This window comes from Euprymna scolopes, chromosome 35, assembly GCF_053919585.1.
Source record: "Euprymna scolopes isolate OS-2025 chromosome 35, ASM5391958v1, whole genome shotgun sequence".
Classification (NCBI taxonomy): Eukaryota; Metazoa; Mollusca; class Cephalopoda; order Sepiida; family Sepiolidae; genus Euprymna; species Euprymna scolopes.
The window spans coordinates 88,176,497-88,188,564 of record NC_136516.1 but is presented as its reverse complement, the minus strand read 5'-3'; the positions used below and the strand labels follow the sequence as shown (position 1 = coordinate 88,188,564).

Below are 12,068 nucleotides of genomic sequence, written 5' to 3'. Positions count from 1 at the left end.
TTAAATAAATAATTATAATTACATCTCAGTGAAACGCATAATATTTTTCCAGTAAGAATTATATGACAATAGTTTAATTACAAAAATAAATGCCGACCCACAATTCAATAATAATTTAAGAACTTATGCTAGTCTACGCCACTGCTGCCATATTTCTTCTGGCTCTGGCTATAAACACATCTCCAAAAGAAATTTTTTTTTTTCTTTCTTGAAAATGAAGTATACCTCGAAAATTCAAAGAACATAATATTATACCGTTCTGGTTTAACACACAATGCTGGCAGATAAATAACTGAAAATTCTGCAAATTTTTCAAGATTGTCATTACTTTTTTTCACCTGGTCTTGTTTTCTACAAAAAAAAAAAAAAAATTAAAAATGTTTTAATTTTGAATTAAATTTTTTTTTTTTTTTTTTTTTTTTTTTGCAGCAAAGCAATAAATCTTGCCTATGAAGAATACGTACTTAGTGTCGGAGACTTTGATGAAAGAATATTTCTTGCAGACGATGCTGGAGAAGAGATTGGAACACCAAGCAGAGTCACGTCGGATTTCTCTGAAGGGATTCCAATGGGCAGAAGTTTGCATCAACATATTGATGAGGTTAGTTTCTTTTTATAAATCTGTAAACCTGAACTCAGGAATACTGTGTTACTTCATTCCTTTTCCATGTTACCTTCTCTTCTATCTTATGTTGTTTCCTCCTTCCTCTACAAAATGTCTCACTTATTTGACTACTAGCAGGCCACCTGGAGTTGCCTGGTTGTAAAATATGTATAAACATTATTTTGATTAATGCAGAATTCTTATTATAAATGAATGGCTCGCGTCTTGGTGAGGCTCCATGCTTTGACAAGCTTCTGGGCTTAACCTTTACTCCTGATCTAAAATGGAACACGCATATCAAATCCGTTGCCAAAGTCGCTGGAAAAATGGTATGATCCTTCTACCGCTCCAGTAGATATCTCACTCCTGATGCAATTCTCTACCTATATAAAAGCCAGGTTCGGCCAACGATGGAGTACTGTTGCCACATCTGGGCAGGAGCTGCTAGAAGTAGCTTATCCTGTCTTGGCAGAGGTCAAAATAGATTTTGTAGCTTAGTGAGGGATGCCCTTTTCTCTTCCCTGCAACCTTTTTCCCACAGAAGAGACGTTGCAAGCCTGTCTCTGCTTTATCATTATTTTCATGGCAAGTGCTCATCTGAGCTTCAATCAATGATTTCCCCTTACCAAACTTCCACAAAAAACACTCGTCTAGCCAAAACCACTATCAATAATTTCCCCAATCTTTATCTGTACCTAAACGTAGATTTCATGAACAAAGCTTCTTTCTTAGAACTGCACACTTGTGAAACTCTCTTCCATTTGCCTGCTTTCCAGCTGACTACAATCTGATTGTCTTCAAGTCCAACGTAAACAAGTTCCTGATGAACCATCCCCCTAAGTAATCCAATTTACAAAATTTCCGCTACTTATGTTTACTACGCTATAATCCCATTGGCTAATATATACACACATTAACCCTTATGCTCGAGTGGCCTCTAGGCCTTGATAAGTGGTGATTCCTATGTAAAAATAAAAAGTAAAGGTATTGAAAATAACATTAAAATCCCCTAAAAAAAAAAATGAAGTAAAAAAACAAAAAAACAAAAAAACTGAGACATGTGCATGCGATTATTATGTTCTTTCTAAACAGTTCATTTCTTATAAGTAAAACACAAAAAAATATTCAAGCTGAGATCGAAACCAAAACCTAAAGGTAGTGAGTCAAGTATGATAACCATTAGGCCAGCTTGACATGATCTTTAAAAAGTGTTTTCAAACCTACTTATTCTTAACATAAGTAATCTGTGACGTGAACAATTCACGAATTCGCATTTGTGAAACAATTGACAACCAAATAAAAATCTGACAACTTCCACATACCAATTTTTGAATTTTGATCCCTTAGCAGCCCTTCTTTCCAGATGAAAACAGATTAAAACGTTTTCCACATGTCTGAATACCCTATATTATACCAAATTTAAAATCTGTAGATCAAAAATTCATTAAGAATTGTCTTTTCTCTCTCTCACAGACACACACACACATACTCACTTTTCTAGATATATAGATAGATTACTGTTTTGTCAAGCCGGATATGCAAGTTACCATTCATGAAATATTCATTGGGGAACAACCATCAGTTCAGAAGCTGTTTTGGGTGGTTCTCAATATATTAAAAAAAGTAAAATACAGAAAAATCTTTATGATGTACTTACCTGTGATTTAACGAAAACATATTCCAAAAATTACATGAATTGATCAAGTAGTTTTATTTTTATGAAGAAAATCACTTTTAAGCAATTAATGGGAAATCTTAATCACTACAACCTAAATATGGCAAATTGATTTATTGAATTATCGCCCACCACCCTTTTAGATAGTTTTCAAAATGTCATACCAGACGGACGCTCTTCAGTTACTCATAAATTTTGATTTTCTTATTTAAAAAATACTGGTGTTACCAGATCAGGCTGTCTGAAGATATTGGCATCTCAAGACGAAATGAACCTAACATTGATGCATTTTGTTTTTCTACTTCCTTTTGCGCAAAACTTATGTTCTGCAAAACCAAAAACAGCCCACCTTTTCCTTTTTCTATCTCTATCTCCCCGACTTCCTCACTGGTTTCCTAATTTAAAATGTACCAAACATTAATACTGTAACCTTTTCTCTCTCCCATTGCAAAACTCCTTCATGTTCTGCAGGGCAGTGAACAAAAACGATAAAATCCACTATAAAAATACCAAACAAAACACTACAAACTAGCGATTAAAGATACAAAGAGCTTGAAGAATAAAAACCTTCTACAAAATAACTGGATGCAACATGAATACTGTTTCCAAAATAACTGGATTTGGCATTAAATAACCCGAAAAGGGTTGATATGCCGTAAAACAACCAAACCAAACCAAACTCTACAACTAAATATTTGAAGATATAAAGAACTTGAAGCATAAAAACTGTTTCCAAAATAACTGGATTCAGCATTTAAATATAACCTGAAAAGGACCAAACCAAACATATTTAAAAATAAAACTATTTAATCAATTTATATGATTTTTGGAATATGATATTTTCATTTTGTCACGGATATGAACATCATAGAGATGTTTCTTTATTTTTGTTTTTTTTTTAAATGGGGTGAATTCTTAATGACCAAAACTTTTTTATTATCATAGTAATTCTTTTAGTTGTAAATTGTTTAATAAATCATTTTCATCCATTTATTTCTTCATATTTGTTTATCACTTGTACAAAGCATTTCACAACAGCCCCAAACTAGGAAAGTGTGAAAACGGTCAAAATAGTATTTGAGACTGGGTATTCTGAGCAAGCAAACATTTCTATGAAAATTGAAGTTAAATTTTTACTTTTAAATCTGTAATATTTAACAAAGCATTATAAAATTATTAGTATTATGATTGTTGTTGTAAACGCTATTGTTGTTGTAAACAGTTATTGTTAACACTTATTGTTCTTAACGCTATTATTATTATTGTTAACACTATTATTATTAATGCTATTATTATTAACAGAAAGACCTGGAAATTAAATGAGGAAACTGTTTTACATTCTTGCTCTTTTTATTATTTACTAATCACTCCTATCTGTTAAAATCAGTGCTGCTGCTGCTTGTTGTTGTTGCTGTTGTTGTTGCTGCTACTACTACCCAAAATACTATTTTTTATCTTGTGTGGTATTTGCACAACATTTGTAACTTTTGACCTTCTTCATCTGTATTTTGTTGGATCCTGGAATCTTTCTGTTGGATCTTGGAATCTGCATGGAATTTTGAACGGAATCCACAGGGTTAACATGCTTTCATTTTGTCAACCATAATTGGGTAGAAATCCCAAGTAATTTGTCATTGAAAAAAGAGTGGTACCTTCTCTAAGGATGAAACCATCAACTTCCTGAATTTTAGCTGACTGAACAATGAATATAAATTTTTTTTTTTGTCGTTCATTCAGCCGTGGGTTTAACTTACATATTAATGTATCTTTTCTGGTTGCTGAGAAGAATCAAAATATTCACTGTTCTTAATAAAAATTAAACTTTTTTTCCCCCCACCCTTTATTTTCTTGACAGACTCATAGCTTGGCTCCTTCCACTCCGCTCACTGGTAGGCGTTACCTTAAAGAAAAGGACCCGAACATCACGCCCATCTCCACTGCTACTCAAAGTGTTAGTCGTTTGCAGGCCTTGCTGTCGGGACGTAAAACCTCACCAAGTGATACACTTCTAGAACTATTCAGGTAAACCCTTTTTTTTTTCTTTTTTTATATTTATTTATTTATTTATTTTTTTTTTTTTACATTGAATTTTTCATTCTTATTTTTCTTTCCTCCCTCATTTTTTTTCTTTCTTTTTTTTCTTCCCGTTTCTTACCCCTTTCTTTTCCTGCTTTCTGCCCCGCTCTCTTTCTAACATTATTTACTTGTTAGATGCATTCTAAAAACTCTGTGGCCATTTTCTTTCTAGGCCAAAATGTCCACACATTTAGAATCAGATATAAATTAAACGTTTTGTCATTTACTTCTATTCATGTGATCAGTTTGATCCGATTTAACATTGCAAATCCATCTGACCATGGATCTGCCATTGCATTGCAGTCAGGCAAGAAATGATTATTTGAGGGCGCAACATAATGCTCTAAACACAGCTGTTATACAGTTTACCCTGGATATAGAGAAGCACAGCTTGTGATGCTGTCAGAGGCAACAATTCACTAACTTTCGCCCTAAGTGATTTTACCCTTGCAACTTTCACTCCACATATAAATTCTAAGTATGAAATAAGTCACGGATTTCTTTTAATTTTATTTCAGGGAATGTACGCGGAATCCTTATGATGTGATAGTGTCTCGAATACGAGACATGGGAGATACGTTTTGTACGAATTTCATCCTGGTAATTTTTTATTTTTTATTTTATTTTATTTTTTTTTAAATTTTTATTTTTAATACCAGCTGCATTTACTCGGCAATGACTGGGATGCAGTGAAGTCGTTTTATTTTTAATTGTGATATATTTTCACGTTATTAAACTTAAGGTAGACAACTCCTATATTCTTCAATTTTAAAACAAGTTATCCCCCTTGTCGATCTTCATTTTTTTTTTTTTAGGTGATTATTAAAAATGTTTCACATTAGCAGTTGTCTTTGTTCATGGAATCTATGTTTCGGTTTAAGCACAGATAAAGAGTGGAGGAACTAATTGATAGAGGTTTCAGCTAGACGAGTGCTTGTTGTGAAAGTCAGGACAGGGGGCGCCATAGATTAGAGCTCAGATGAGCACTAGCCATGAAAATAATGATAAAGTAAAGATAGGCTCGCAACGTCTCTTTTGTGTGGGGGGAAAAAGGTTGCAGGGAAGAGTAAAAGGCATCCCCTACTAGGTTACAAAAGTGGTTGATTTTAAATTGGTTCTTGATCGCAGCTACTTGACTTTAAAAAAAAGTCTACGAAACAATGGGTGAAATGTTGAATAATTTGGTCTTCTTTTCCATTTTTAATTCATAGCATCAGATTTTTTAACCTATTATCAGTTTTATTTATACAAGCCTGTCAAGAGCTACACATCCAATGGAAATATTTTGATCGTAATTGTAATAAGCTGCGATCTTATTAATCTAGCAAAACATGTCCATCAATGGAAATCACTTAGAAACCAAATATGATTCAACAAAACATTTTTTTTTTTTTTTTTTTTTTTTTTTTTTATAATAAATGAAAACATTACCAATCAAACATTTTGGCCATAAAAAGCCTTTTTCAAGAAAATGTTCATATGTCATTAAAAGTTGTTTTTTAGGTCAAAATATTTATTATTTTCATATTGTTTTCATTTATTGAAAAAAAAAAAAAATCTTGTAGAATGTTAGAAACTCTTTAATTCTACTTGGAGTTGTCTGGCAATAATAAATGTAAATTTTAGTATTACATTTAAATCTCTTTAGACTATTTTCATAATCAACATCATTTCTCTTCATGTTATGATGAAAGTGAGTGGAGGCAATGGAATTACCTGGTATCATGAATACCATTGTGTTTTGTTCTACTCTGTGTTGTCCAAGATCCAATAAATATATTGCATTTCAGTAGAACCCTGAGATACGGCATAAAAATTAGTAACAAAATACAGTACAGTATGTAATACACATGTATATAATCAAATAACATTATAAATAACAATATAAGGCAGAGCAAATATCATAACCGGGGGCCGGAAAAACATTGTATTCCACATCGTAACCTGAAAAACCGTATCCTAGGGCCACTGTATCCCAGGGTTCTACAGTATTACTGATTTTTTTTAACACAGTAACCCGAGAGAGGAAAAAACTCGGCAAGGAGAGGGAAAGATAGACAAATAAAAAGTGAAAGAGAGAGATAGAAGTTTTAATATAAAAATGGTGCATACACTATTTAAATTTTAATTTGCTTTTTTATGGCTTCAGGCAATGACTGGTAACCCTGCTAGTCTATTATATAAAGGGTACTTGTCTTTATGTATACATGTATAAAAGTCCTATACTACACTTCTCTTTTTTTTTTCTTGATTGATGAAGAAAAGATCTTAATTTTATTCCTGTCCGAATCCAGAGTGTCCCTTATTGGGGAGCTGCATTTTCTTCACATTAAAAACCTGACCTTATGTCTAATGCTGCCCTCGTGCGGAGGCAAGCAAGTAGGACCTACAACTGACTTGAGCGCTATTTCGGCAAATATTTAATCCGTCCTTTAACTATATTATAAACTTGAGTTGCCATTCTTCTTTAGCTACTTTTTTTCTCGGCTGGTTTATAAAGATGGTGACTATATTCTTCCTGACAAGTTCTGTTTGCCGTTTTGTGTGTACAATGAAACTTGCTATAGCTTAGTGTTTTGAATATACATTTTGTTTTTAACTAAAACAGCATTTAAACTTTGTATATCAGTCATTTGACATATTTCGCTTAGTAAATAAAAAAATAAGCATAAAACAGATCTGTTTTTAGTTATCATCGCGAATTCAATGCAGTAAAGTTAGTTATTTCTTTATTGTTAACGATAGTAGTTGCAGCATTGTAAAAGTAGTACAACTACTACAAGTTAAAGTATTTCAAGTGAAACAACCAAATTTAATCTAGATTTCCTTTCGTATTATTTAGATTATTCAGACTTTTGAGTGTTATTCACACTAAAAGATTAATGCGAATTAAGACTTCTACCCTATCATGGCTGACAGAATGAGAGCATGATACCTCCATGGATTAAATAAAGAGTTTCATTTGAAATTCTGTGTAGATTCTACAGTTCGACAGAAAGATTCCCAAGTTCGACAAGAAGACTTGAAGAAGGCCGGAGGTTACAGTGACTGAAACATTGAAAATAACACTGAAGATGTAAACAGTAATCCAAAGAATCCAAATAATATGAATAACCAATCCTTATTGTAAAAATTAGAAACACAGATTTCCTTTGCCAGTGATTTTTTTTTGTTATTATTTATTTTTTTTACAATAGTAGAGAGATAATAAAAAAAGGTGAAAGAAACAAATAGACAACAAATAAATGATACTAAAGGCAAGAAAAGTAACTTTTCTACCTATTTTGATTTTATTTATTATTTTTTTTTGTGTTTTAAATTATTTTAAAGTTTTTTTTTCAATCAAAAAATGTGAAGTATGTAAAGTTAGAATACAAAAGAAAAATGTCTGGCAAACGTTTACAGATTCTGTCTGAAGTTTCATAATTTTTTTTTTTTTTTGTTTTAAATTATTTTAAAGTTTTTTTTTCAATCAAAAAATGTGAAGTATGTAAAGTTAGAATACAAAAGAAAAATGTCTGGCAAACGTTTACAGATTCTGTCTGAAGTTTCATAATTTTTTTTTTTTTTGTTTTAAATTATTTTAAAGTTTTTTTTTCAATCAAAAAATGTGAAGTATGTAAAGTTAGAATACAAAAGAAAAATGTCTGGCAAACGTTTACAGATTCTGTCTGAAGTTTCATAATTTTTTTTTTTTTTTGTTTTAAATTATTTTAAAGTTTTTTTTTCAATCAAAAAATGTGAAGTATGTAAAGTTAGAATACAAAAGAAAAATGTCTGGCAAACGTTTACAGATTCTGTCTGAAGTTTCATAATTTTTTTTTTGTTTATTGTAAATGATAAAGTTGGATGGGATTGATCAAAGAAGTTCATTATTTGTCTCCCCCCCCCCTCAGTCTCCCCTTCATACTTGGGAGAGGGTGTGCTCCCTAGGCTAGGAAATTGATTTAGGGGGCTCCTCTCCTGTAAAATTCAGCTTCATTTATCTTTTGTTTTTTTTTATCTATTGGCCACTAATATCTGTCTTATCTTTGTGTTCAGCATCCATCAGATCAACCAGGTGCACACATTGATTTTGCCCGGAAACGATTACAACTGGCGGAAAGTTTATACTTTAAAACCCTGGAAAGTATTACCATGGACGAAAAGAAACGAGTTCAAGCTAAGGAGATGAAACCAGACCTAACGGTGAGAAATGACAATTGTTTATCTTTTTTATTGAAAAATAAAAAAAAACATTACAAAATTTATCTGGATTATTAAGCTGACTGGTAGTGTATTTACATACAATTTGTTTTGCTTTTCCAGAATATTATTTTTTTGTTCCAATGAAAGGAAAGTAACTCTATGGAAAAATACAATTATGTTCCTTGTTTTTTTTTTTTCTTTTCCTTTTCTAAGATGGCAGCCATTTGAAAATAATTTGTGCAATGTGAGGGTGTTATTGTCAAGCGCCAAAAAAATTGAATATCGATTGAAAACTATTTTATTTTAAAGTAATGTTTCTGTTATATGTACAAAATAATTTGAATTTTATATTGAATTATTTTCATTTTTCTTTCCTTTCATTTTTTCACCCGCTTCAGGGAGTGTTCGAACAAGATATTTTTCAAAGATCACTGTTTGCCGCCTGTTTAGAAATTGTGATATTTTCTTATAATTCTCAACGGTGAGTAGAAAAATTAAAATTGAATTTGCTCTCTCTCTTATATATTTCGGTGGAAATGTTTTTTTTTTTTTTTTTTTTTTTTTTCAATTATATTTCACCTTTTATTTATACCAATCCATTAATTTATGAAACTCAATGTAATGACAAAAGTCTATATTCCAAATTTCCAGATGTAGACCATCTTACAATTTATTCCTTCAATTACGTTGATATGCACAATTCTTTTCTATTTCATGGCGTTATAAAATTAAAAATAAAAGGCGATTGCAACTTTTTATCCCAATTTTCAGATTTTGTCATCTTGCTCGTATGCATTTTCTTCTCTTTTGATGAATTGGCAGTTGCTATTTCTTTTGAGGAGTTAAGGGCAAAATAGATCGATATAATAATTAAATGAATGATTTTGTGTTACGAAACAGGTGCTGTCCAGAATTGTGCATGTCAACGTACTTAACGGAATAAAAAAAATGGTCTGGGTCTTGAAATTGGGAATATAGACTTGTCATTTATGAGTTATATATATTTTTTTTTTTTTTTCTTTAAAGATTTATGAGTTATATATATATATATATTTTTTTTTTTTTCTTTCTTTAAAGATTTATGAGTTATATATATATATATATTTTTTTTTTCTTTCTTTCTTTAAAGATTTGAGTTATATATATATATATATATATTTTTTTTTTTTTTCTTTAAAGATTTATGAGTTATATATATATATATTTTTTTTTTTCTTTCTTTAAAGATTTATGAGTTATATATATATCTCTGACCAGGTCTTTATTTATCCCTCTTTCTCTCAAATTCATCCTATGGTAGTCACCACTTATCAAGGCCTGGAAGCCACTCAAGATTGGAGCTCAGACGAGCACTTGCCATGGAAATAACGATAAAACGACAGGCTCGCAACACCCTTTCTGTGGGAGAGAGGTTGCAGGGAAGAGAAAAGGACATTCGCCACTAGGCTATGAAGTCTATTTTCTACTCTGTCAAGGCAGGATAGGCTGTTTTTAGCAGCTCCTACTCAGATATGGCAGCAGTACTCCAACCTTGGATGTACTTGGCTTTCCTCTTTTGTTTCCCTTGACCTTTACCCACCAACTTACCTTGTTTCTTTCATTTTTCTTAATTTACTCACAGAAAAAAACTCATTCATTCTTTCAATGTGACCATACTAAAGAAGTCTCCTGTTTTGTGCACATCTCCCTATATTGTCCAGGTTTAAGCTTCCTTGTTTCATTTTTATACTTTTTTTTTTTTCTACACGCAATACATGCTGTCAATCATTATCGGCCAGTCATTTCTATGCATCATAACACTGCATGTGATACAATCTCTGCTTGATTGACAATGGTAATGCGTTGCTGGTTATCAATTCCAAAAATTATTTGCAAAAAAAAAAACAGCAAAGTCCAATGAACCATGTAAAAAGACTGAATATGTGTACATCAGAATGTTTGTTAAAGATGACTTGAATCGTGAATATCATAAGCCTTTTTACTACCTCCTCTGGTAGGCTGTTCCACAGAGTAGAAGCACAAAGAAACTTCTACGGAGACAAGTGTCTTGAGTACTTTTGCTGGATTTTGTGGAGACCATGATTTGGTGCCGGAGTGAAAAACGCCTGCAAAAAAAAGTAGATTAGAATTCGTGTTGATCTCATCGTCCTTGCAGCGTCTGTTGCTCAAACATTTATTGAGTTTCTGTCAGCATTTTGTTTAATTTTCTCTTTTTGAGTGATTATCCAGACTCCAAAACTGTGGCCATCACATGATCACCATTTTTTTCTTGTTGTAATTTATTATTCGCTACTACTCGCGTTCAAACTAAATAGACACTTTAAAATAAGTTCAAACATAAAAAAAACAAAACATATCCAGCTAGGTAGAAGAGCGACGTATCTTGCCTTTGGTAACATTTATTTGTTATGTATTTTTTTATTTATTTTTTTTTTTCAATACTTTAGTTTTGTTAATAGTACAAAATGCCCTTCAAAGCCAAAATCGTCTCTGATACAGTTTCTGAGTATTCACAAAGCCATCTCTCTGGAAAGGGTTAAATAATGGCAGAAGTTCCCTGAACTCACTCCGTTCATTGTTATGCTAGGTAATTTTTTTTTTTTTTTTACAAAGGAATCACCACTTATCAAGGCCCTGAGACCACTTGAGGATAAGTTAAAGAGTGTACAGTAGTCAAAGGGACAATATCGTAGTAATCTTCAGAAGTGTAAGTTTGGTAAATTGGATTACTTAAGAGGAACGGATCATCAAGAATTTGTTTACGTTGGACCTGAAGACGATCATGTGTCGTGAAGACATCTTTCCGGAACAGTTTTTAGGTCCTGGGCACGGCAACCAGTTCTCTGGATGTTAAACATGATAAAACTATAGGGACATCCTCTTTAGACTAAGGGATTGATATATCCGCCATGAGTCATCATGACAAGGTTATATCGGTGCTGATGGTTAGGAAAGTTGGTCTGCTGGAATTGAAACGTTTTCAGAAAATAGTGAACAACACTTTTTTTTTTTTATTAATTTTTATAAAAAATAGAATTATTTTATTTTACTATTAAAAGGAGCATGTTAAATTCAAGACCCATTCTTAACTTATCCATCACCATCTGCGATCACGATCTAAACTTCATATGTCTGTACTGTTCACAACAAAACTATATAATACAATTCTTCTCTCTTTTGCAGAGAGAGAAAGAGATTGATAGAGAAAAGAAAGAAATAGATACATGAAAAGATAGACTGAAATATTTTGTTTTTGTTGTCAGCAAACAGTTTTGACCTTCCTGCACTTGTTTGCTCTGATGATTTGGACTGAATTTTATAAACACCTACCAATCTGAGCCAAGCGGATTTGATGCTGACATTTCAAGATAGAAATGACACTGACTGGATTGTATTTGTCTCAGCGTGAGTACAAGTCTGGTACAAGGGCCCAAAATGTGGGGAGCTTGAGAGCTTCCTCGAAAAGAGTACTTATCCATCGTATCACACTGTTAACTCCTGCAATCATGGAAATCTCGTCAGACA

The 12,068-nt window shown here is 32.1% G+C and overlaps 1 protein-coding gene across 1 annotated transcript in view; it reads left to right on the top strand.

Moving 5' to 3' along the window:
* LOC145259989 (retinoblastoma-like protein 1) overlaps positions 1 to 12,068 on the top strand; it is a 127,314-nt gene that overhangs the window by 70,988 nt on the left and 44,258 nt on the right. The window contains exons 8-12 of the mRNA XM_080117994.1: positions 430 to 601; positions 4,135 to 4,301; positions 4,874 to 4,955; positions 8,397 to 8,543; positions 8,942 to 9,024. Coding sequence (XP_079974120.1) covers positions 430 to 601; positions 4,135 to 4,301; positions 4,874 to 4,955; positions 8,397 to 8,543; positions 8,942 to 9,024 — 651 coding nt within the window. The remainder of the gene's footprint in view (positions 1 to 429; positions 602 to 4,134; positions 4,302 to 4,873; positions 4,956 to 8,396; positions 8,544 to 8,941; positions 9,025 to 12,068) is intronic.